Source organism: Corella eumyota, chromosome 2, assembly GCF_963082875.1.
Source record: "Corella eumyota chromosome 2, kaCorEumy4.1, whole genome shotgun sequence".
In the NCBI taxonomy this organism is placed as follows: domain Eukaryota; kingdom Metazoa; phylum Chordata; class Ascidiacea; order Phlebobranchia; family Corellidae; genus Corella; species Corella eumyota.
This window is the reverse complement of record NC_137491.1, coordinates 5,082,606-5,108,828: the sequence shown is the minus strand read 5'-3', so window position 1 is coordinate 5,108,828 and position 26,223 is coordinate 5,082,606. Positions and strand designations below refer to the sequence as shown.

General features: G+C 31.1%; 6 protein-coding genes across 6 annotated transcripts; 1 reads left to right on the top strand and 5 right to left on the bottom strand.

Moving 5' to 3' along the window:
* Positions 1 to 788: 788 nt before the first annotated feature.
* On the top strand, positions 789 to 10,420 carry LOC145742221 (putative ATP-dependent DNA helicase HFM1). The gene is made up of 29 exons (XM_082560007.1): positions 789 to 882; positions 1,042 to 1,100; positions 1,211 to 1,367; positions 1,574 to 1,725; positions 1,803 to 1,925; positions 2,386 to 2,537; positions 2,663 to 2,816; positions 2,958 to 3,082; positions 3,210 to 3,319; positions 3,714 to 3,859; positions 4,038 to 4,141; positions 4,240 to 4,364; positions 4,651 to 4,871; positions 5,005 to 5,111; positions 5,260 to 5,382; positions 5,471 to 5,593; positions 5,769 to 5,967; positions 6,085 to 6,202; positions 6,373 to 6,522; positions 6,742 to 6,859; positions 6,951 to 7,024; positions 7,120 to 7,192; positions 7,277 to 7,403; positions 7,557 to 7,632; positions 7,755 to 7,810; positions 8,310 to 8,556; positions 8,623 to 8,714; positions 9,039 to 9,241; positions 9,904 to 10,420. The coding sequence occupies exons 1-29, from the start codon at positions 789 to 791 to the stop codon at positions 10,418 to 10,420; spliced, it is 4,125 nt and encodes a 1,374-aa protein (XP_082416133.1).
* A 285-nt stretch (positions 10,421 to 10,705) lies between these two features.
* LOC145741386 (troponin T, fast skeletal muscle isoforms-like) lies at positions 10,706 to 13,278 on the bottom strand. The gene is made up of 7 exons (XM_082558971.1): positions 13,234 to 13,278; positions 12,328 to 12,400; positions 11,768 to 12,018; positions 11,574 to 11,687; positions 11,263 to 11,369; positions 11,066 to 11,162; positions 10,706 to 10,988 (listed from the first exon to the last, which is right to left on the bottom strand). Exons 1-7 carry the CDS (start codon positions 13,261 to 13,263, stop codon positions 10,866 to 10,868), a joined length of 795 nt encoding a protein of 264 aa, XP_082415097.1. The 5' UTR covers positions 13,264 to 13,278; the 3' UTR covers positions 10,706 to 10,865.
* Positions 13,279 to 14,385: 1,107 nt separating this feature from the next.
* Positions 14,386 to 16,290, bottom strand: LOC145742220 (sialin-like). The gene is made up of 8 exons (XM_082560006.1): positions 16,159 to 16,290; positions 15,786 to 16,019; positions 15,552 to 15,726; positions 15,369 to 15,493; positions 15,144 to 15,299; positions 14,901 to 15,081; positions 14,623 to 14,756; positions 14,386 to 14,511 (listed from the first exon to the last, which is right to left on the bottom strand). Exons 1-8 carry the CDS (start codon positions 16,288 to 16,290, stop codon positions 14,386 to 14,388), a joined length of 1,263 nt encoding a protein of 420 aa, XP_082416132.1.
* A 1,985-nt stretch (positions 16,291 to 18,275) lies between these two features.
* On the bottom strand, positions 18,276 to 20,362 carry LOC145741384 (troponin T, slow skeletal muscle-like). The gene is made up of 8 exons (XM_082558969.1): positions 20,289 to 20,362; positions 19,662 to 19,742; positions 19,517 to 19,539; positions 19,134 to 19,389; positions 18,938 to 19,051; positions 18,762 to 18,868; positions 18,557 to 18,653; positions 18,276 to 18,437 (listed from the first exon to the last, which is right to left on the bottom strand). Exons 1-8 carry the CDS (start codon positions 20,316 to 20,318, stop codon positions 18,315 to 18,317), a joined length of 831 nt encoding a protein of 276 aa, XP_082415095.1. The 5' UTR covers positions 20,319 to 20,362; the 3' UTR covers positions 18,276 to 18,314.
* Positions 20,363 to 20,976: 614 nt separating this feature from the next.
* Positions 20,977 to 23,317, bottom strand: LOC145741383 (sialin-like). The gene is made up of 10 exons (XM_082558968.1): positions 23,206 to 23,317; positions 22,931 to 23,140; positions 22,632 to 22,865; positions 22,366 to 22,540; positions 22,172 to 22,296; positions 21,889 to 22,044; positions 21,570 to 21,810; positions 21,365 to 21,498; positions 21,168 to 21,282; positions 20,977 to 21,058 (listed from the first exon to the last, which is right to left on the bottom strand). Exons 1-10 carry the CDS (start codon positions 23,236 to 23,238, stop codon positions 20,997 to 20,999), a joined length of 1,485 nt encoding a protein of 494 aa, XP_082415094.1. The 5' UTR covers positions 23,239 to 23,317; the 3' UTR covers positions 20,977 to 20,996.
* Positions 23,318 to 23,780: 463 nt separating this feature from the next.
* On the bottom strand, positions 23,781 to 26,008 carry LOC145742219 (sialin-like). The gene is made up of 8 exons (XM_082560005.1): positions 25,913 to 26,008; positions 25,615 to 25,848; positions 25,382 to 25,556; positions 25,192 to 25,316; positions 24,657 to 24,897; positions 24,452 to 24,585; positions 23,936 to 24,050; positions 23,781 to 23,869 (listed from the first exon to the last, which is right to left on the bottom strand). Exons 1-8 carry the CDS (start codon positions 26,006 to 26,008, stop codon positions 23,781 to 23,783), a joined length of 1,209 nt encoding a protein of 402 aa, XP_082416131.1.
* Between the last annotated feature and the right edge of the window lie 215 nt (positions 26,009 to 26,223).

The following is a 26,223-nucleotide window of genomic DNA, read 5'->3' as shown; positions in this document are numbered from 1 at the left end:
TCTCAGACTAAGCAGGCTATCCACAGCACAGGCTTCTTAACGTAGACTGGGTACTACTTAAAACAGTGTTGTCACACCAGGCTTTTTATAAATTCATTACCAGTGTTGCATCATGTAAGGATATAACATTTAAGAGAGATAATTTACAATAAATGCATTTCTTAAAAAAATTCTTTGATTAAGCTTTATAGTAGAATGTCTGAACTCAAGGATATTACAAACTCCAGTCAAAGAAGGTAACCTAATTTTTCTATTTAAATATTCTGTTGTTAAAGTTAACTGATTAAGGACAATAAATTATAATTTTAAACTTTTGATTTATATACCAAAAAAGTTTGCTTATAATAGTATATAGCCTACCTTTTTTAAGCACACATTTTAACTTTTTACCAACTTAATTCTACATTAGATATGGAAATGCTGGATACCATCCGCCAATAAAAAAGGATTTTTTTAGCCCCCAAACTTTTTCTTATAAAGATTCAAATCCATCGTCACCCAATTTTACAACAAAATTATTTCAATCCCCTGTAATAAAATCAAGTAATTTGAATCAAAAACGATTTTCCAAGGAAAACTTATTAAAGATTAATAATTTTGTAAGCCAATCAAGTTCGAATAGATTTTATGATCCTAGCCAAAGCCTATTTGATCCACTGGAAATTGAAGAATCTTCAAGTTCTACAAAAATATCTCAAAGTTCTTCTGATCACCATACTATCAGCAAATTTTCAAACAACTTGGAAGAAATGATTGAGTTTGATTATAAAGCAGTGATTCCACCTGCCATGCAAACTCCTCAAAAATTAACACTTCCTTCTTACCAAACACCAGGTGGCAGAGTTTTTGATGGCACACAACTTCGTCCAGTGGACGAATTACGTAAGTTGACATTTTATAAATAAAATAAAAAAGGTTTTTAATATCGACGTAATTATAATATCATGTCAGATATAAAACTACAGTTAAACTTTAACAAATTTGCACTATAGTCAAAAATTGATGTTGTTCTCTTTTGTATTATTTGACTCTTTGTTGTAGCTGAGAAATATCGGGATATTTTTAAAGACATTCCTTACTTTAATGTTGTCCAATCCAAGGTAAGTATTAGATTAATAAAAGTAGTTAATAAGACTGTTTATTCTAAAAAATCTTTAAAATTGTGGCATTAGTATAAATGACTAACATTGTTATTTTATTAATAATCCAGGTATTTGATGATACTCTGTATACAGATGAACCATTAGTAGTTTGTGCTCCTACTGGTTCTGGCAAAACTTTGATTTTTGAACTTGCAATTATTCGACTGTTAATAAAAACAGAAGAGTCAGGAAAAAGTAGAAAAACTTTTCCAAAAGTTGTGTACAGTAAGTTGTTTTCTGTCAAATGTATCTATCTTGCCATCATTCAGTAAAGCATTAGTGACAGTTTGTTAATACTCTTTTAATTTTACTAGATCATGTATATATATTTAAAAACGGCATAGGTTAATATTAGACTACAAAGTTTAAGTTTAACTTTTAACATAGTGTAGATATATAGGCTATAAAAAATATTCGGATGATTTTCTTAGTGGCTCCTGTCAAGGCATTGTGCTCTGAAAGACATAATGATTGGTCTGTAAAGTTTGAGAGTTTGGGTTTGGATTGCTTGGAGTTAACTGGAGATTCAGATATGGATGACTTCTTCCAACTTCAAAAAGCTGATGTCATTCTTACAACTCCTGTAATTCTAATTCAGTATATTTATAAAAAAAAGGTATAAACGGGATTTTAATTTAATTATCAATTCAAATTTTCAAGGAAAAGTGGGATAGTATGACCAGACGATGGAGAGATAATACTTCGCTTGTAAAGAGAGTTGAATTATTTTTAATTGATGAAGTTCATTTACTAAATGATGAAACAAGAGGTGCAACTATGGAAGTAAGGAATAATTTGTACTTAGTTTTTGTTCGTAGTTCTAAAGTTAACTTACATAGTTTAAGACTTGTAAAGCTCTTTATATTTTTATTCAAATTTTATTTTTATAACAATATTTTTGTATTTAAATTAATTCAATATGTTTTTTTTGTTTTTTGTATACATCTTTATCCTCGATGTGGGAAAGTCGAATGCACAACATAGAGTAACATCAGTTACTCCGACCCAGTCTCGAGTTGCCTGTGGCAGTTTGAGATGTTATAGATTATAATTGCCCGATAATTATGCTGCTGATTAAGTGCTGGCTCAGCAGGAGTTCATACTGTTTATAGCGCCTTACTCAAGGGCGCTACAGCACGAGATCAGTGGGGATTAAACCCATAACCTCATATAGAGTTTATATATATATAAATTAACAGTTAAACATGCAGTCTAATATATTATTTTAATGATATGCATATAGGCTGTTGTAAGTAGGATGAAAACAGTGCAAACAAGTATAAGTGCTGGTGAGAAATCAAGCCTGAGGTTGATTGCTGTATCAGCTACTATTCCTAATACTAAGGATATTGCTGAGTGGCTGGGATCTACTGATCAGCCCGCTGTGCATTTTAAGTACGTTAACAACCCAGCTACTAGCTTGAGAGTCCTATGTTTTAACAACAAAATAGATTTGCTGTGGATGTAGTAATATTTATAAAAAATTAATTTTAACTTTTTGTAAGAGATTTTTGATTTAGCATGGATGCTAAATACAGACCGGTTAAACTCAGAAGAGTTGTACTAGGCTACCCTTGGTCATCTAATGGCTCTGAGTTTAAGTTCGATATCAATCTTAACTACAAACTTGGAAACGTGATACAAACTTATTCAGATAATAAACCAACATTAGTGGTTTGTTAACAAAAGTTTTTGTCTCTGTTGTAAAAGTCACAAATGTTGCAATTTAAATCACATCATTTTAGAAATTAAAAAATTCTGTTTGGTAAACTATTAAGTAATTCCTAGGTAAAAAAATACATTGTTGTGTTTTAGTTTTGTTCCACAAGAAAGAGTGTAGAACAAGCATCTACAACACTGTCTAAAGACTTAAACTTTGTTTTTAATTCATCTCACAAACAAAACTTGACCAAGTGTTCTAATTTGGTGCATAACCACAGGCAAATATAAAGCTCTATGTTTCTAATGTTTTGTCGAAATTTATTTTGTGATTTATCTACATATTTTTAAGGTTAATATTTAAATGCAACCTAAATAGGTTTTTGCCTTATCTTACTCAATGTTTAGACTTCGAGAAATGTTGTTGGGTGGTATTGGATACCATCATGCTGGTTTAGATGCCCATGATAGACATCTAGTGGAGGATTTATTTGCTTCTGGGCAGCTTCTTGTGCTAGGTATTGTAACAAGATGAAAACTTTCTAAAACAATTATCATCACTTTTTTTTGTTTAAAAAATGTTTTCAAATTTTATTTTTTTTTTCTTAAACATAGAGTAACATAAGTTACTTCGACCCAGTCTCGAGTTGCCTGTGGCAGTTTGGGATATTATAGAGACTATAATTTCCCGGTAATTATGCTGCTGATTAAGTGCTGGCTCAGCAGGAGTTTATACCGTTTATAGCGCCTTACTCAAGTGCGCTACAGCATGAGATCAGTGGGGATTGAACCCACGACCTCATGTGTGGTGTAGCAAGTGTTCTTACCACTACACCATGCTGCCGGTAAAAAAAATGGGTAAAAAATATTTAAATTTTTATAATAATTTGTAATGGGCCATTTTATTTTTAGTTAGCACTAGCACACTTGCAATGGGGGTTAATTTGCCTGCCCACTTGGTGGTGGTGAAGTCAACTTGTCACTATGTTAAAGGAGTCTTTCAAGAATATTCTCAGTCTGAAATTTTACAGATGATAGGAAGGGCTGGAAGACCTCAGGTAATTAAACATTTTATATTTTTTTGATTTAATATGAGTCAAATGCTGTAATTTTGCTGTTTTTTTAGCCTTCATATTTAAAGGATTAGGGCAACTTAATATTTAAATGTCCTTTTTTATAAAGAACTAATTTATTTTTTATTCATTTTTAAGTTGTCAATTTTGTTATAATTTTAAGTTTGACACTTCTGCAACAGCAGTAATAATGACAAGGCAACAATCAAGAGATCTTTATCATGATATTGTAAATGGTTCACAACATATCGAAAGTTCATTGCATAGGTATAAAATCCACCGCTTGGAAAAAATTTGTGTAATAAAGTTTACAATTGTATTAAACATATTGCTTACTTTCTAATTGTTGATATTACCTTTTTTAGCCACTTGATCGAGCATTTGAATGCAGAGATAGTATTAATGACGATTAAAGATGTTTCGATTGCCTTAGAATGGATAAGATCAACTTTTCTATACATCCGAATTATGAAAAACCCAACTCATTATGGTAACTTTAAGTACCAACTGTCATTTCAAACCAGCAGCGTTGTGTAGTGGTCAGAACACTTGGTTGTACTACATGAGGTCCTTGGTTCAATCCACACTTACTCTATGTTAATGTCAGAAAAAAACGCCTTTGTATTACCAAAATTTACCATCAAATAAAATATTAAACACTTTTCATGTTTAATTTTTTTTTTTTAATTTTTTGCTTTAGTTTAGCAATAAAGTTTTTTTAACATGGGTTTATGTTAACACTGAATGTCAACTTGAGTTTTGTTCACATTTTTTAGGCTACCCAGCAGGCATCACTAGAGAAGAGGCGGATAAAAGACTGCACGAGTTATGCATGCGCAACCTTGATTCTCTAACCTCTATTAACTTGGTTGGTGTTACAAATGACTTTGATTTAAGACCAACTGAAGCTGGAAAGTTAATGGCTAGATATTGTATTGCATATGAGACACTCAAAAAGTTTTCAAATTTAAGCGGCAATGAAACATTGGAAGAACTGGTTACTAGGCTTTATATATTTTTTTAATTTTTAAAATACATCTAAGGCTGTTGGCATTATTTTAATTTTTATCTAAATTTAAAAAAAAAAATTTTTTTGATTTAATTTAAAAAAAAAAATTGAAATATTTCAGCTTTTTATTTTGAGTGATTGTCACGAATTTCAGGAACTAACTCTTCGCATGAACGAACGAACAACTTTAAACAAAATGAACAAAGACAAAAATCGAGTTACAATAAGGTTATATTTTGTTTTTTTAATGCAAAGTAGGTTTACAAAATTTATGTTTATAATACCAAAGAAATAAAAAACTTATTTACACAGTCAGTTAAAAATTAATTGCGCATTTAGATAAAAATTGCAATAATTTTATATTTTTTAAAAAAAGGTTTCCAATGCAAGGTCGGATAAAAACAACTACGATGAAAGTAAATTGTTTGTTACAAGCTACACTTGGTTGTATTAGTATTCAAGATTTTACACTCACCCAAGATGTTACTAAAATATTCAGGTGTTTAATTAGTAAAAGTATTGATCTATAAGAATATTTAATTTGTAGATAAAGGATATGTTAAAATTGCTTTATTTATGTTTTATAGAAATGCATCTCGAGTGTCGAAATGTCTTGTTGAATTTTTAATGTTAGGTGAACATTCAAAATGTTTGTATAATTCAATTCTGCTTTCTAAATGTGTAAAATCAAGACTATGGGAAAATTCAAGGTATACTTAACATTAAATACTAAAAAATTGTTTTATTTAACTAATTAACTACTAAATAGAGGCACAGTGAATTTCTGAAAGGTTGCTATGAAATTAAGATTGGGTTGGTTATTATACTTAAAGGATTTTAAATTTTTAGGTGTAAATTAAAATATAATTTAAATTTTGGTATTAGATATGTAACCAAGCAACTACCGAGCATAGGAGCGACATTATCCAGCGTACTTGCAAACGCTGGTATTTGTTCATTCGAGAAATGTGAACAGATGGGACCACGAGAGTTAGAAATGGTTGTTAATAGAAATCCACCATTCGGAAATAACTTACAAAATGCAGTAAAAGGCTTTCCCAAATATGCAGTTCATGTAGAACAGGTATGTAGTTAACTGATTTAATTAAATGTGTTAACATAGTTTATGTTTTATTCTTCATTGCGAGTTTATATGTAAAGTATCAATATATTTTAACAAATTTTAATTTGTTTTTGTTAGAGTAAAAAATACACCAAAGACAATTGCGACATTACCATTCAAGTGGTTCTTACCAACCATGAAACTCTTGGTAAACAACAAACTGCTGGCAAGAAACATCTTTGTATTTTATTTATTGGTAAGACAGCACATTTATAGAAATAAAAATAACAATTACAAAAATTTTTTTATGTAAAATTTTTGTAACCTTAAATTCTACTGCTGGCAGTTTTAATAACTAAAAGCAATGTTAGTTTATAATAATGACAATATCTATAAGTTAAAGGTTTTATAAATTGTATACTTCAGGTGATGCAGACAACAAAGTTTTAATGAAACAAAGAGTGTTTGACTCGCAACTGTTAATATCAGACGAACATAAATGGCAACGTACTTTAAATGTTAAGAGAGCTAACAAGGGAGATGAACTTAATGTTAAACTTATTAGTTTAGAATGGGGTAAGTAAGACTTTAATTATTATTCAGATTAGTTGGTTTTTACTTGTTATATGTAGTTTTAATAAAGTATTCATATTTTATTAACTTTTTTAGATCATTGTTAATTTTTTTTAATTTTTTTGAATAAGTATCTTTAGTGATTTTTTAAATGTAGAAAAATATTTTTGCTTAAGTTTGTATATTATTACATTTAAATTTAATAAATGTTATATTATTAAGTTGGACTTGATGTTGAAAGTGTTTATACACCTTACTACATCGGCCCACACTTACTTACTGCTATGTCTGGAAACAAACAAGTTAACATGAAGGAGTCAAAATACTTTGAAAAACAAAAGTAGGCAGTTGATTATAAATTTGATATTTTGCAATTTATTTTGTTTTTAATTTATTTGAATATTGTCAAATACTTTGAAATTTTTTTACAGGTCATCTTGTAAACACAATTGCAAAAAACCTTGTGGACACATATGTTGTAATAACTTCAAAGTTAAACCAAAAGGTAAAACATTATACATTACAAAAGTTTAAAACACATATTTACATGGCTTTCTTTTTTTAAAGAGTTTAATTTAGTTTGTTTGTTTGTTTGCTTAGGCAATATAGCTGCCAGTAAACAGAACATCAACCAAATTAATCAGGTTGTTCCTTCAACACCTAGTTGTAAAAGGTAAAATTAATTTGAAGTGCTTTTGAATTACATGATTCTAAAACATAAAATGTGGAAATAAATTGTTTATATATATTGTAACAGGCAGGCAGGTTGGGAGCAGTTGGATTCATTTTGTCGGTATCAACAAACTCCAATCAAACAATTTAACAAGAATGTTGGTATTCCACTTAAACAATCAAGATTTGATAGGGAAGAACAATATTATCAAGTTAGTTACATATTTGAAATAAAATATATGTTTATATTTATTCATTCTTGTGGTGGTATTTATAATTTTTAAATTTATCTAAAATAAATTTTAAATCCGGATGTGTAATTTACTATTTAATTTTGCTTTTATTTTTTACTAAATATTTGTTAGGATCAAATAAATGTGGGATCAAGAATGAATTATACCTCTAATTCAGAAGAATACAGTGAGGAATTACCTAGTTTTGGTAAGCCTCAGTGTAATTTTTTTATTACACAATTAAATTAACATTTGTTTTTGGGTTGGATTATCTACTCCATTATATATTTAACATAATAATTGTATTTTAATTTCTATTTTATGTTAAAGATAATGAGTTAGTTGATATTACACCCAGGCCATCAAAGTACAGCAAAGTTCAAAATGTAAGTTTCGTTTATATGGTAAAGTTGTAACTTGAGTGCACCGGCAGCGTGGTGTAGTGGTAAGAACACTTGCTACACCACACATGAGGTCGTGGGTTCAATCCCTACTGATCTCATGCTGTAGCGCCCTTGAGTAAGGCGCTATAAACGGTATAAACTCCTGCTGAGCTAGCACTTAATCAGCAGCATAATTACCGGGCAATTATAGTCTCTATAATATCCCAAACTGCCACAGGCAACTCGAGACTGGGTTGGAGTAACTTATGTTACTCTATGTTTAAGTCGCGCATTCGACTTTCCCACATCGAGGATAAAGATATATACAAAAAAAAAAAAAGTATCTGTAAGAATTTGTAAAAAAAGTTCAAGCTATACCGAAATAAGAAATATATTATGGAGTCCTTACAGTTAATATTAGGTGGGGATTTTAGAATTTTGACATATTTAGTGAAATAGAAAGTAAGAGAGATATGTAGTGTAACAGTATGGTGATATTTAGTCAGCCCCACAAGTAACAAATAAAGAGTTTTCTCGTATGGGAAAAGTAGTGGCATGGAATAAAGTTTCTCCAGTTCAACAAAACAACAATTTTAAATCAAGTCAAAATCAACTACAAACTATTTACAACTATGATACTGAAATAAACAAATCAAATAGCTACTCCCAACAAGAAAATAATTTCTCATCGCAAAAATCTGAATTTTCTCATCTTGATTCGGTGCCATTGGTACCTTCTCTTTTCCAAGGTAAGTAAAAAATCCTTTGACATTTTGTATTTATTGGTGTAAAGTTTTAAAAAATACCATTTTTAGCTGATTGTAGCAACCAATTGTGGGAACAAGAACCAAATTATTATTTCAAACCACCACCAAGCAATAAAAAACGAGTTACGTTTGCTAATCACGTAAGTTTTTTTTTTTGACTCCGACCCAGTCTCGAGTTGCCTGTGGCAGTTTGGGATATTATAGAATATAATTGCCCGTTAATTATGCTGCTGATTAAGTTCTGGCTCAGCAGGAGTTCATATCGTTTATAGCGCCTTACTCGAGCGCGCTACAGCATGAAAGCAGTGGGGATTGAACCCACGACCTTATGTGTGGTGTAGCAAGTGTTCTTACCACTACACCACGCTGCCAAGTATACATATTTATTTAAGAAAAAATAATTATATTTTCATTAAATGTATATTCTGTGCGGACTAAATCTTTATAATTTTTTGTAAATGTAGACTTACCAATCTCAGAGTACTTATGTACCAAACACAACTTATCGACAATTCTCACAAAACACACAACATAATTTCATCAACAACAATGCTGATGATAGTGATGTGATTTGTGATTTTGATTTGGAAGAACGGGAAGAGGAGGAAGAGTTGATGATGTTGGAAGCTTTTGCACAACTAGAAGAGGTTGACTTCATTACACTTCAGTATATTTAACTACGATAAATATTATTTAAAAAAAAATAAGTTCAGTAAATTAATAAAAATAAAAATTAAATGTTTTTTTTAAATTAATAAAAATTAAATGTTTTTTTATTTAAAAGTAAAATTATTGACATGTTGGCATATTCTTGTGCCTTATTTTGAACTCAATATGAAATCTAACTATCTAAAAGTAATCAAAGTTTACTTTAAAAGGAAAGTAAGCCATTAAACAAAGATTCAAATCAAACATCGTCAAATTCTGTTATGAACCCGAGGTATTTAAGTTTTTAACATGGTATATATATTTTTTTTTTATTTGATTTTTTTTTTGCATATATCTTTATCCTCGATGTGGGAAAGTCGAATGCGCGACTTAAACATAGAGTAACATCAGTTTCTCCGACCCAGTCTCGAGCTGCCTGTGGCAGTTTGGGATATTATAGATGTGGCAGTTTGGGATATTATAGATTGCTGCTGATTAAGTGCTGGCTCAGCAAGATTTTATACCGTTTATAGCGCCTTACTCAAGGGCGCTACAGCATGAGATCAGTGGGGATTGAACCCACGACCTTATGTATGGTGTAGCAAGTATTCTTACCACTACACCACGCTACCGGTATATATAGTTATATAAGCTATTTAAAAATATTTGTTGTTTTGTAAGATTTCAATCGCGACTGAGTCCACAACAATATACACCAACTACGTCATTCACCTCCAATAAGTGTGACATTATCAAACACAAGCAAAATACCACGCCAGAAAGGACAACCAGATATGACGTCAAAGCAATTTACCATAACGAAAAATTACCATCCCGGCATCCCTTTTTTAAGTCTAAGCTCGACCTTGATCAACCTGATGACGATAACTTAAGAAATTTTGATAACTTTTTACCGTTTTCAACCGAGGATTTTCAACATGACGTAACGAATAAGGAAAATATTGAGGTTTCCTTTTCTCCTGACGTCACAATAACCAGTGCACCAACCAACGATGACGTGAAGTCTTTATTTAAAATTGAATCTTCGCCACAAAGCTGCCATCTTGGGAATTCCCCACATGTGAAAGACGTCATACAGGAATCTCTTATGACGTCAGTCGATAAGGCGACTACGCAAAAGGAAGAAGTCAGTGATGCTCGAAGAATGTTGGATTCCATTTTTGATGGTATATTTTAGAAATAAAAAAAAAAAATTATACCAAGGTGGCCCTTTACAATGGGATGGAAAACTGCGAAATTTTTTTTATTGATTTTGTTTTTTAGATTAACTTTTTATAGTTTCTATTCTTGTTGAGATTGTTCTTTTTTTATTGTTTTTATTGGAATTATTTTGTAAATGTTGTATATTTGTTGGCATGGAATTTTTTAAAGTTTTAGTTTTTTATTTTTAAATAAAATTTGTTTAAATAAAAAAAACTTCTACTGTAATACAGAATAACGAACAAATATTTTAGTGCAATGAGTTTTATTATTTTAAATAAACATAACTTTAACTTTAACTTTCGGTAACCGGCAACAAAATATGATTCCTAAAAATCTAAAAGCACATTCATTCGTGACTGAATAGCAAATTTAATAGTAATGAGTAAAGCGTTGAAATTTAAAGCAATTTAGATGTGGAGTTATTTGAAATTGGCAGCTGCGGCTCCAATGCCTCCATGACCTGAGATCTTTACACCAGCTCCTCTCTTGGTTTTGGAGAATTTACCCATGTATTCATTAACTCGTTGTCTCAATTGGTTAATCTGCAAAAAAGTTAGGTTTAGCCTTTTTAAACAAATTCTTATAGTAACGAATTAAGGATTATATTTTTTTTGCTTACGTCGTATTTTTGTCGGTTGATACGTTGCTCAAAATCGTATTTCTCATCTTCAAGTGTGTAAAGCCAATCCCACAGTTCCTTGGCCTTTTCGCGAAGTCTTAAATAAAAATTGTGTTAAAAAAATGATGTAAATTGTTGTTGTAATACGCCAACAAATTGCAACAACGTTAGGTTGTGTGAGATTAGGTTTATCTTACTTGTCGGTTCCAAGATGGTCGATGTTAAGTGGCTTTCGCCTGTCTTGAAGTGCTTTCTTCTTCTTTTCTCTCTCGGTCTGCCTCTTGTTTGGTTTGTTCTTTTCAGCCTGTTATTATACCAAATTTTGAATACAACCAAGCAAAGTTTAAGCATATGTAAATAAGTATTACATTATCACTTTTGTTGTACGAAACAGCTAGGATCAATATTATACAAATAGCTTAACTCTGATATGTTGCATTATTGTCAAAAAAGTTAAAAAAAGAAAAAATTATTTGTTTGACTTAGCGAGCTAATCACAAGTACTTACCCTAGCAAGATAACCCCCATAATGAAGTGACATGTTGGCGATAGCTGCCTTTTTTCGGGCTTCTTCCTCCAATCTCTTTGTTTCTTCTTCCTCTTCTTTCTTCTTTCGTTCTTCCTAAAATTATGTTTTAAAATATGATGACTGTGTAATGAAAAACTTCGAACTTTGTTATACGAATCTTGTTTTGTAATTACCCTTTCTTGTGACATTCTCTCCTTTTCTTTATCTTGCCGAATTCGAATTTGTTCTTGTCTCTCCGATTTTCTCTGCTCGATTCTGATTCTCAAAGCTTCCAACTCCTCTTCGTCGCGTTTTCTTTGTTCGAAATGAGCGTTTATCAGAGTTTGAAGCTCAAGGCTGTCTTTTTCCATCCTCTTTCTCTTCATATCTTGGAGATCAACCGACTCTCCATCCGGGATTTTAAGAGGAGTAATCTTGGGTACCGACAATCTTAAATTGAAATTAATTTTGTAAATCTTGAATTTCAATAACAATAAATTAATTTTTGAGTAACCTTATGCTTAGTGTGTTATGGTTAAAATTTTAAAGTATTAAACTAAAAATTTACTCACTTTGGTAAAGATTCTTTTTTCTGTAAAAATAACAAAACAGATTACATATTTCAAAAAAACATACTAAAAATGATATTGCTTCGGCACATACGTTTTAGTTGGCCTTAGAAAATGTTGTTATTTATTTGATGTTTATGAGCATGATGTAAATACCTCGGCGTCATCAGTATTACTTTCATCCTGTTCAGGTTCTTGTTGTTCCTCCTCTGCTTGTTGTTCTTCGACTTCCTCAACTTCTTGGGTTTCGACTTCTTCCTGTGTTAGGGGTGACAAAGCGTGAGGTTAGTTTCATGCAAATTATCTAAGGGGTAACTTTATTAACCCCCTTTTCTTGCTTGGTGTACAATTTATTTATATGCTATTATCTTACCCTCAAATATAAATTTAAAATTCTGTTTGTATTTTTCAAAATGTAAACTAATTTGATTGTATTTAAAACTGTTTACTTTGTCACTTTGAAATCTAAATTTTAACACTTAAAGCCTATTGTTTTTTTTTCTTTATTTTAAACAAAATTTTCTACAGTTTCTCTTTTTATTTCCCCAGTTTCTTCTTCGCTTTCATAATCACTTTCCTCCTCAGAACTCTCTTCCTAATTTATTGTTCGTATATTGCATCACGTGATAGCACATAACAATACATGTGATTAGTGTTTCATGCGTTAAAGTTAATGGGTTAATAAGTGGAAGCATTCGTGGTCATACAAAAAAGTTATAAGTTAAATGGTTTATTATGTACACGTAGATAAACTATAACAAATTAGAAATTATTACTGCAATTAATTTAACGAAATTAATTGCAACAAAAGATTTGATATATATATTTAAAATTGTTAATTTTAAAAATATTTAAATTTTTTTAAATATTTAGTATAAGAGAATTTAAATCAAGCCTTTGTTGATTTATTTAAAATAATTTTATATATTCAAAAATATTATATTTTTAAATGTATAAAATAAATTCCAAAAATTATTACTTTTTTGGATAATTGCTCAAATAAAACATATTGTTTTATTGTTTTAAAAAAGCAAAACTTTAAAAACTGTGTTTTAAAGTTGTTTAAAAAATAATTTTAAAACCTTTCTTACCTCGGATGAAAATTCTTCTGAGTCCGACATGATTCGTGTTTGATTCAGATTTTATTATTAAAAAAAAACTAAAATTAAAAATAAAATTGATAAGTTCAACTAAATCCTTGGGGATGGCGCCCGTCGTTCGCAATACTTATGACGTAACGACTGATAACATGAATTCCCGATTATTACGTCATAATGTGACAGCTGGTACTGATCTTACGCATATGAATATATATATATAGTGAGAAGCTTAATTAAACTTTAACCTTTGCTGTCTAACCCCACACATGTACTGACTTATATATACTTATCTTTTTATGGCAAATTTTTTATTTTAGCTAATATACGTAACTGCGCAAAACTTCTTTTAAAATTATTTGAAATAAAATATTGCTACTTATACTACGCGTATTCCCTTTTTCTGTCTTGTTCCTTTTAGTTTTGACAACGTTTTGTGTGAATGACGTCATCTTAAAGGTGATTATTAATTGCTCTGCTAAACAGATGTTTGTACGATAAAAAAGTACTAACAGAGACTTTAAAATCACAACTTACTTTCAAATAAGCAAGCACAACGTACGTTTCGTAAAAATTCGAATCGCTAACTAAAACTTGCTGACAGTCAGCGGAAATTTAACCGGTCCCTCGTTCTAAAAATACGGGCATTACAAGTAGTCACGTGACGCGAATGACTTGTTTGATTGGTGTGTTATAAGAGAGCGTGACGTGTGCCAAGACAGCGGCTGTTGCGGAATGAGGTTTAACAGAAGACCTTGTGCAGTCATAATCTCAACACTATAACTGTTATTCGCATGTGTCATATTCTGTGGTAATTCTTGTTTTGTTGTTCATAATTAGTAACTTTAATGAACCAAAAATTTAAATAAAATGGGAAAAAAATATATGGTATTTTGAAATACTTTTGCCACTTACATTTTAAGCAACAAAAAAGTTTTAACTTAAATTTATTTTTAAATAAAAACAAAAAAAAAAAGGTATAAAAAATATTCTTCTATTGCCGTCAAAAACGATCGGCCTTTTGAGAAATATTTTCTTGCAAGGGCAATTCCAGTTCAGTTTTTTTCTGATCTGCAAGAAAAAATTTAAAATTTATTTTAAACTTTTTTCTTTTTTTTGTTTAAATATTGGGATTAAAATATCAAACTATAAACCACCAGGTTTAGCCCAATGTTGCTCTTTTGCAGAACCGAAAATCAAGTAAATAATTGCCCCGAATGTATATATACCAAAAGATATCCAAAATATAGTTTGCCATTGCGGCAATCCACTCTAAAAAAATCACAATTTGAATTATTTTTATTTAATGAAATCTTTTTTTATCTTAAATTTCGTAATTATTGTATTTTTACTCTTAACAATTTATTGAAAATATTAACATACGTCTTTTGATAATATAACACCGCCCACATACGGTGCAAGAAACCCTGGGATGTTTGCAAAAGTGTTGGACAATGCAAATGTGATCCCTCCAAATCTTGGTGCAATATCCGATGTATTTGATTTAAATCCGGGAGCTAATTCGACAAATAATATATCATCATTATTAACATAAAGTATATGAGATACCATCACGTTTTATAGTTATTTTGTATACTTGCCAACAAATCCCGAAAATAAAAATGAAAGACAAAAGAAAAAAACAGCAGCTACTGCGTTACATCCAACATAACCAGCTAAAACTATGCAAATTGCCGGCACTACAAGTCCAATAGTTGAATTAATTTTTCGAATCTTAATAGTTGAGGTGAGTTTACGTTTCCTTATAACATCAGTGATATAGCCAGTCAGCATAATAGTTAACCATTGTAGAATATATGGAAGTGCTGATAGTATTCCACTCTAAAGGAAGTTGGAGTGGTAAACAACCTTTATTTAAGGAATCTAGTATTAAGCCTACCCACCGAGGTAATGTCGAAGTGAAGCACAGTTGACAAATAAGTTGGCAGTAAGGTTATAACAGTATAATCTGCCCAGTTACTCGAAAAATGTGCGATCACTATTGCCCACATTGGAATAGAGGTCAACATAGAGCACCACGGAGGATTCAGTCGCTCAATCTAGCAAAAAAATAAAAATAAAATTTCTGGCTATTGTTTATTTTGTTTCTTTGTTGTGAATTATTTTACCTGGGCGGTATTTCCAACACTAGAACAAATAAAATTCTTTTCTTTTACTGAAATCCTAGGATGTTTGTCGGGTGCATCATACATCAACAATACCCAACATAGCGTCCATAAAATTGCCCACCCTCCTTTAACAAAACACTACAATAAGATTTGTATTGGACATTGAGGATATAAACAGCATACCTGTTATATAAAATACAGACTCCCAGCCTAACTTTGCTGCGATCAACCCAGCCAGTGGAAGAACGACAACCGAGCCAAAACTGTTACCGGCTAGTGTAATAGAAATCAGAATTGTTCTTTCCAAGGGAGGCGCCCACGAGTTCCAAATACCAATCATAGTCGAGTAACCTGCACCCTTTTTAAATAAATAAATGGTTAATGAAAATAAGTTTTAACTAATAATAATGTCCTTACTTGGAAAAATCCTAACAAGGCTCTCAGAGCGACGAATAGTTCAAAACTCGTTTTAGCTGTAATTGGAGATAGAAGTGTAAGTATGGCACCGAAAAACATTGAGACACTGATAACTTTTTTGGGTCCAACAAGATGAGATAAATAAGTTCCTGGAATGTTTGTTAAAAAATACCCGTAAGAGTAACATCCTAGAATAATTCCCTGCTGGACTAAACTCCAATTAAATTTCCCTGCCTAAAAGTGTATTAATATTTGAGTTTATTATTTAAATTTTATTTTTATAATTTAATAGAAAAAAATTTACTTGTATGTTTTGAAGTGTCTTGTTAGTTTCATTGCCGTTGTAGGGGCAACTGTTTTTTGAATTGCTAACGTTCTCGGTTGCGTCAGAAGTTCTATTTACCATGGCAACGATGGTTATGCTTAAACTATTTCTTAGTAACGCCAACGTGAAAAGTCCAAAGTATGCCAACAGCAGTAAAATATATCGACGCTTAATATACATTTTAGTATGATTTTCTAAAAGCATGAAATCTTTTAGGCTTTATTCTATAATACAAAGCAAATTTAGAGGTTATACCATTTCACGTGGTGTTGATCGACTTTTATGCTATTACAATACTCTGTGTGTTTATATTAGCCATGCACAGGCATCCTTTAATAATTTGCGCTTCCGTATAAAAGAAATTTAATTAATTTTCTTATACCTTCTATGTAAATGAGTGCCTTTTTCCCTTACTGTATAATGAGATAAAATACAGCCGTAACTGACTTAATTTACCGCCCATGCTATGTTTTTATAGAATTGCTTATCTATCTGGTAAAGTTTATCACTTAGACTTAGTAAGTTCAACAGTTTAATTTACCTAAAAATGTGGTATCAAAAATCAGAATACTAAACCTTACGCCTTTTATATAAATGTTTGCTTTTCTTGTTCTGATGGCTTTCGTGTAAAATGTTCAGTAAAGAGTTTATAATCTAAATAACATAACACAACTTTCTTTCCTGCAGCAATTAACATTTAAAGCTAACATCAAAAAACCATTTGTGTACACAGCGCGATTTCGGAAAACACGTCAAAATACACATATGTGTTTAATTTGGCAGGAAAATGCGAAGTACTGTTTACCATGTTTTACTGCAAGGATATTATCTTCTCATATTGTTAATAGTAAACAACCTTGAACTATTCCAATGTTGAGCTCACTTTCACTTGATTAAGGGCATAAAAAACAATATTTTATTTACTAAAAACTTATACTGTCGCTTGTAACCTGTGTAGAGCATAAGAGTAAAGCCTTGCTTTACTTTATAGTAATAATAAAACTGAGCCTAACTCAACTCTACTTATGCAGTCCTTGGTGATTGCCAATTGAATAAGGCTACTTTTAGAGGTAAAATGCAAGATAGACTTAAAATGCGTTAACGAGAATATCTAATGGACGCTGAATCTTTGGCACAAGAAAGGAATCTAGAACAGATCACAAGTTACTTTATTAGGCTAATCTTCTAATCACAATTCAAGTTAGGTTGAGGTTCACGTCAAGCAATAATTAGATAACGTTTAATTACGATTGATCACGTTTGATTACGATTTTTAAAGTGTGTATCTATAACCCTATTCAAATAGAAAATAGTGGTTAATATAAAGAAACCAAATAGTAAAATAAACTATGCAAAATTTAAAGGTACTAACATAAACTACTTAAATTGCGCAACTAAACACATACAGTAAGTGTACACATAACACTAGCATAATATACTGGTATCACATAAAGAACTAAAGCTCTACGGTTTAGCCATAACTAAGATATAGGTATTAATACGAAAACAAGGAAATTTAAAGACAAATAATACGGAGGAAAAAAGGCGATTTAAACAAAGAACGAAAATTTCCCAAGTGAAAATCCTAATGAGTTTACGCATTAAATTGTATGTATAGTCGCGGTCTTGAACCACTGATAAGTAAGAATGAAAACAATAGAAATAATCTGGCGTAAAGCCGCTTAGAAATTAAAAGTAACAGCGCCGCGCTGCGTAGGATGTAGCGACGCCGTGCCTCGTATATAGGTTGTTGTCTATAACAACCTGAATATGTTATTTAGTTGCGTTTTGTAAGATATCTCCGCCATTATTCTAAACATGACACATACACTAAACTTTATGTTCTATCTGTAGCCCTACATAAGTTAAGTTAATTGAACCTAAATCCTTATATTACGGTTCAACAGACCTAAAATAAACTTGACTTTTAAAGGGATTTAGTTAAACTCTTCGTCTAATGTTAAAACAAGCTAGATGTTCAATTAGCATTGTAATATGATAAAAAGGCATTTAATGTTTAACACTGCGTATGTTTAAAGGAAGTATGAAAGGAAGTATGTAACAAAATCGTTTATTTCTTGTAAAATTGTTATTAAGTTGCAAAAATGTAAATTATGCCATGAAAATATTTATTTATTTTTGATTGTTTTTTTACATTAGACCAACATCGCAGTTGTTCAAAATAACATTAAAAATAAACAGAATTAATTAAAATTCTTTGCGGCGGCTCCGATGCCTCCATGTCCTGAGATTTTTACACCAGCTCCTCTCTTGGTTTTGGAGAACTTGCCCATGTACTCACTAACACGTTGTCTCAATTGGTTGATCTGCATAAATAAAAACATAGTTAAGTAAGTGTGTAGTCGACAGAATGGTTTACATATTACAGCAAGCAATTTATTGCGATATGTAATTTACTAATTGTAAAAAAAATTTTTTAGCTTACGTCGTATTTTTGTCGGTTGATACGTTGCTCAAAATCGTATTTCTCATCTTCAAGTGTGTAAAGCCAATCCCACAATTCCTTGGCCTTTTCTTGAAGTCTATAACAAAGAAAAAAACGGTGTAAACAATTACGTAGAGGCTTATGATAATAGCTGGTTAAAATATAAGTAAGGCACTTAGAGAGAATGAGTTGAGGTAAAACTTACTTGTCAGCTCCAAGATGGTCAACGTTAAGTGGCTTTCGCCTGTCTTGGAGTGCCTTCTTCTTCTTTTCTCTATCAGTTTGCCTCTTGTTTGGTTTGTTCTTCTCAGCCTACATAACATACACGATAGTTTAAAAAAATTGAGTTCATCCTTGACTTTTTCAAACTGTGTTACTTACTCTGGCGAGATAACCTCCATAATGAAGTGACATGTTAGCGATGGCTGCCTTCTTTCGGGCTTCTTCGTCCAATCTCTTTGCCTCCTCTTCCTCTTCTTTCTTCTTTCGCTCTTCCTATAATTGTGTATGAACATTATTTTTGGATTTTAAAAACAAAATTGCTAAGTTTTTATAAATCTTCAATAAAAATATTTACCCTTTCTTGTGCCATTCTCTCCTTTTCTCGTTCTTGTCGGATTCTGATCTGTTCCTCTCTCTGCGATTTTCTCTCTTCGATTCTTACGCGAAGAGATTCCAATTCCTGCTCGTCACGTTTTCTTTGCTCAAAGTGAGCATTGATGAGCGACTGGAGTTCGTGGCTGTCCTTTTCTAACCTTTTTCTCTTCATGTCTTGAAGATCAACCGATTCTCCGTCAGGAATTTTGGGAGGAATGATCTTGGGTACAGACATCCTTAAAAAGATCAATGTGAAAAAAAATATTATAAATATAGTAAGATGTTAATTTAACTTTTGACGTATTTACACAATGTTTGTAATTTTACTAAGATTTGTTTTGTAACAACAATGAAATGTCTTACCTTGGTGCAGCACTAGGTTTCGCCTAAATATTAAAAAACAGAAGTTAATTTTAAGTTCTTTGAATAAACAAAGCATAAGCAGCATGTTAATTGGTTAGATATGATAACATTTCGCAGTTAAAAGTGATCATTATGATATAAATACCTCGACAGCATTATTGCTTTCTTGTTGTTGCTCTTCTTCTTGTTCTTCAACTTCCTCTACTTCCTGAGTTTCAACCTCTTCCTGTGTTAGAGATGACAAAATGTAGAGTTAGTTTCATGCAAAATGATAATAAAAGCAACACACTAGTAACTGTTTTTTTAAGACAACATGCATTGCTCTATTAACTGCTATGAAGTTGTTATTGTTAGTTTATTTTTTTTAAATATACAACATTATACTATTTATACAAGGATAATATATTACAAAAAATATATTTGTTGGTTTAAACATGGTGCTATATTTTGTAATATTTTTATCTGTAGGCCCAACAATGCGGCTTTAAAAATACATGCATGTTTTAAATGGTTGATTATCTCAGGAGCGATGATTAACATATTAAAAACTAATAATACTATTTCAAATTGCAATTTATTTGCAATGACTGACATTTGCTAAAATATATATTTAATGAAACTAAAGTTAAACTTCATTAAATCGTATATATTTCGATTGACATTTTAGGTAACAAACTTTATTTTAAAAATAAAACTTTAAAACAAATGTTTAAACTTCCAACTTGAAAACACAATTTCAAAGTTGTTTAAAATCAAATTTAAATGTTCTTACCTCTGATGAATATTCTTCTGAGTCCGACATTTTTTCTTTTTATTTAACAAACTACAACAAATCAAATTAAAAACAATAACTAAAAATCACAAAAAATGTTTATTATAAACCCCCTAAGCTTGATACTTAACAATTTTGTCACTTGGTAAACTGTTTATTATTAATTGATAATAGGTCAGCGCTGCTTCGATTGTTGACGTGACGTCACCTATTGACAGCTGAGGTTTTAACAGCGCGGTGATGCTAACTTTTTAAATCTTTTATCTTTACCGTCCCGCTGTTGTTTAATTTCATAACAGTCAACAACAATTTATTTGTATTTATATGAATCAAAATACCTTATTTTGATTGCTCAGCTAAGGCTAGCATATAACATTGGTAATAATATTGCAATTGCTGATGAGACTACGACAATATTAAGTTACTTATGTATATAGTTAGGTTTTTGACTTTTATACTTTAAATGGTCTTGCTTTTTTCTAATTCTGTCAACACCTTTGTGACATGCAAAGTGACAATGAGGTCACGTTATTATCGATATACCAAACATAAAACAACTGTATGGGAATCTCATTTAATACCTTCTACACTTCAATCATTAAAAAATAAAACGTTAGTCAAAAGATACATTTTTTTAAAAAACTTTAAATGTTTCATGTTATACACTTTTTAAGAGTAACATAACGTCTTCAACAATGGACTGCTTTTTTACACACTTTCCGTTTTATTATTGCTTAATGGCAAATCCTCTTGGTTTTGTGATGATATACCTGTTATGTAATGTAATATTTTGTTACATTAAAAACTATTTCTATGTACTTATGAAGTTTAATATTAAATAAAATTATGAACTGTATGGTAAAAATTGTAAACTTCTACTTGTTTTGGCCCATGATTGTTCTTCAGAAGAACCAAATATCACAAAGATAACCGCACCTAGTAATGAAAATCCTGCACATATCCAAAAAATATATTGCCACTGAGATATTTCATTCTAAAATATTAAATATTTTTAAGTTACATACGTGTGTTTTATAAATAAAAATGTTTTGTGTAATATACAGAGGAAATCTTACATTTTCTAACAAAAGAATTCCTGCCACTTGCGGTGCTAAAAATCCTGGTATGTTGGCAAAGGTGTTCGATAACGCAAATGTTATTCCTCCAAATTGAGGTGCTATATCAGCTGTGCTTGTTTTAAAACCAGCGCCTAAATTTTAACAAACAAAAATAAATGAAAAGCACGGTATAAATTTAATAAATTGAATTTTAAAGACGTACTTAGAAAGCCAGTAAATAAAAACGAAAGGCAAAATAAAGTTACAGCAGCAGTTGCGTTACATCCAACATAGCCCGCCAACACAACTAAACCTCCTGGCACCAAAAGTCCAATAGTTGAATTAATTTTGCGGATCATAACAGTTGAAGTTAGTTTACGTTTTCTTATAACATCAGTAATGTAACCAATTAGCATAATTGATAACAATTGAAGTAAATATGGAATTGCAGATAAAGCACCACTCTGCAAATTATGCAATTTAACAGTAGGTTTTAATAACTATTGGTCCAACATTTTTTTGCAAACGATTTCTCTACCAACCGATGTTAGATCGAAATTCAGAATCGTGGACATGTATGTTGGTAAAAGCAATCCCAATGTGTAACCCGTCCACGAATCGGCAAAGTGTGCACAGATTATTGCCAGCATCGGGATTGACTTTATCATTTCAACCCATGGTGTTTTTGTTCGTTTGGTCTAAAATATAGTTACATTTTTACTGAACATTATAACGGTTTACATTTTTTAACAAAACTATTTCTTTAAAGTCTTATACAAAAACGTTAAGCAAATGAATATGCGAACACTTCAAAAATAAAAATACTTGGCCAATGTTTCCTATACTTGTTTCAATATACTCTTTTTCTTTATCTGAAATCCAAGGATGTTTTGTCGGACAATCGTACATTAACACCATCCAACATAAAGTCCATAACATTGCCCACCCACCTGCAATAATGTTAAAGAACTTCGGCTTGGCCTAAAAAGGTAAAACTATAAGTATTAAATGATGTTAACCTGTTGTGTAAAAAACTTTCTCCCAACCCAATGTCTCCGCGATATATCCGCCCAGGGGAAAAATAACAACAGGTCCGAAACTGTTACCAGCTAATGTTATTGAAATAAATATTGTTCGTTCAGAAGGTGGAGCCCACGAATTCCAAATACCAACCATGGTAGAATATATAGCTCCCTTAAAAATATGAAAAATTACAATAAAAATGGTAAAATTGTAGGGTCACTAAAATAAAACACCTTTATATAATTTGCAGTACCGTGTTTACCTGAATAAATCCTAGCAAGGCTCTGAGAGCTACAAAAAGTTCAAAACTACTTTTTGCTGTTATTGGTGACCCAATAGTTAAAATTCCACCCAGAAACATAGCAACGCCAATAACTTTTTTTGGTCCAATGGATTGAGATAACCAGGCCCCTGGTATTTGCATAATGAGGTAGCCATAAAAATACGATCCAAGTACAAGTCCTTGCTGGACAGAACTCCAACTAAAATCGCCAGTCTAAATAACAAAGTTTTATTTCGATAAATGAGAAAGTTGCATTGTATTAACCTTTAAAGTTGTACCTGATTTGTTGACACAGTATTGTATGTTTCTCCGTTACGAGGGCAACTTGTTTCTGCTGAAATATTGTCGCCTTGCAATCTTGTTGTATTCACCATAGAAACTATAGCAATACTTATGTTACTTTTTAGAATGCTTGTTGTAAAAAGTCCAAAATGAGCAAGTAATAAAATGATATATCGTTGTTGGACGTACATCGTTTTCGTCGGTACCTGAACATATTAATGAATGTTGTTTAACTGACTTTGTTAAATTTGTAAATTTACCTTTTACCTACCTCGTTATTTTCTTTCTTTAAAAGTCGACTCATTTTATTTATGCCGTTTTAAACCCATTTTTGCTTAGTAAAATATACAAAAAGCTGTAGTATATACCTTATGGTTTAAGTTCCTTTGTTAGTTTAGTACAACAGTTTTAGATAGCAGTTAAATAAACAATGCTGACAGTGTACTATTCTAATTACTTGTAACAGCTAAAATAGAGTCCAAGCTACAAGCATTTACCAATATTTGATAATTGAAATACTAAACCAGTTCCGTATTTTTTATTGTGATATTCTATATCTTTTTGAGCCAAACTGTATTTGCTTAACTTCCGAACGGTTTTAAAACGTAAGCTCTCTTATTTGCTATAATTTTATTCTACCGTTTTATATCCTGTTATCTAACTTCCTTTGAGTAAAAACTGCATACAAAATCTATGGTTTGAATTTAAAATGTAATTATTTTGTATGTTGCACAATCAAAACAAATACGATAACGTAGACATACCCCAAGGGTATACAAGCCCAGAAACAAAAACTTGTGTAAGCCTAAATAAAACATTTTTTGCTAAATTTTTATGTTAAATTTTCTATAAAATCTCAATATTTGAATTCTTTATCGGGGATTGTTCTTGACTATTATTTAATGGTGTTAAGACCGATTCCTCTTTAGTTTTATCTGTATAAAAAAAACATTTTAATAAATAAAGAAATAAATGGTGAGCATTCTTGTTTAAAAAATCACCTATATTAGCCCATGGCTGTTCTTCAGCTGAACCAAAAATGAGAAATATTGTTTGTCCTAGAGTTAATAATCCAGCAGATATCCAAAATATAGATTGCCACTGAGATGTTCCATTCTACATACACAAAAATGTAATAATTGCAAATTGTTTATTAATTAAAGGAATATTTATTTTTATTATCACTAAAAAGTAATAAATTTTACAGGGATTCAGTAATACTCGGTAATAGTAGTAGTTATAGTAGGATTTGTGCTAAACCTAGCAGACCATTACTAAGTGTTTCTTGGTAGACCTTTTACTAACGTATGTATTTGCAGACCTATTTTCTCGAGTAGGGCCTTTATAATAAGGTTAAAGTATATAATTTAAGATTAAACTGAAAATAGGTTACACGTAAGTTGTTTGGCTACTAGTATATGCATTGATGCGAGTCGAAACCTTTTGAACTACTATAAACGTTCACCATTCGCAATACAGACATTTTACCAAACATATTTTGGTAAATTTTTACTGACATTACTAAGCAAAATCATGCCGCCAACTTGAGGTGCTAAAAATCCCGGAATATTTGCAAATGAATTTGAGATTGCGTACGTTATTCCTCCAAATCGGGGGGCAATATCAGCAGTGCTGGATTTAAACCCTGAAACTTTTAATAAAAACAAAAAAATTACTAACACTGCATAGCGATAGGTAATTAGCTTTTAATACAATACATACCAATAAACGGAAAAGTTGATATGGCAAAACAAAAACATGTTACTACAGCAGCTGTGTTACATCCTATGTAAACGGCCATTAAACCAAATGAGGCTGGCAACAAAAGTCCTAAGGACGAGTTAATTTTTCGAATTGCAATAGTCGAGGTAAGTTTACGTTTTCTTATTACATCAGTAATGTAACCGACTGTCATTGTTACGATTACTTGTAGGACATAAGGAAAAGCAATCATAATTCCAATCTGTAAAAACACAATTCAGTAAAACAGTTCTTCACAGATAAAAACTATATCTAAACGTACCGATGTGATATCAAAATTAAGTTGTGTCGACATATATATTGGAAGCAAAGAATCTATCGTATATTCCCCCCAGTTGCTTGCAAAGTGCGCACACATTATTGCCCACATAGGAATCGATGTCAGAGTAGAACACCACGGTGTTTTTATTTTTTTCTTATTCTATATTCAAAAAATTATGAACTTTTTTTGTGGATGTTTTTTTAAGCCTTCTAAGTTTGCGTATTTAGATGAAACCTGAATACGATTTCCGATGCTTTTATTAATAAAAAGTTTTTCCTCTTCTGATATCCAGGGATGTTTGTTGGGCGTATCGTACATAAAAATTACCCAACATAGAGTCCATAGCATTGCAAAACTGCCTAAAATCAATAAAATATATGTAGCAGAAATTATAAAAATAATGTACAGTAGCCTATTGATTTACCTGTTCCATAAAAGGCTGCATGCCAACCAAAAGTTCCGGCAATGTAACCGATCAATGAAAGAGTAAGAACGGAACCAAAACTATTACCAGCTAACGTTACTGAAAGAAATAGAGTCCGCTGGGCGGGAGGAGCCCAGTAGTTCCAAATTCCAATTATTCCTGGGTAAATAGCACCCTGCCGAAAACACAAAATTAAAACTTTTATCATTTTAAATAATGCATAATTTTTATACCTGAAGTACACCAAGAAAAATCCGAAGTACGACAAAAAGTTCAAAACTAGTTCGTGCTGTAATTGGAGACAAGAGTGTAAGTGCTGCACTAAGAAACATCGAAACGCCAATAACTTTTTTAGGGCCAAGTGTTTGTGACAACCAGGCTCCTGGTATTTGCATAACAGCACTACCATAAAAACAGCTTCCTAAAATAAGTCCTTGCTGGGCAGTATTCCAGGTAAATTCTTGATCCTAAAGTTTTAATATTTTTATAAAATGTCAGTTAAAAAATTGTCGAATTATCAGGTATTTTTACCGTGTTATTATGATAGATTAGTTCCGTATTTTGTCGTTGACAGTTGTTTAATGAACCATTTAATTCATTCTCAGTCTCCGACGTCATGTCAACCATTGCAATAATCACTATTCGTAGACTTGTTATCAGTATACTTGTTGTCGATATACCAAAAAAAGCCAAGATTAAAAGAATATAACGACATTTGGGATAACACTTAAAGCTTTCCTGAAATAAATTCTCTGTTTATATATATGCACTTTTAAAAATAATCCACCAACTATACACTAAAATTACCTTATTCTGCAAATATCGTTTTCTTAATTGTACGT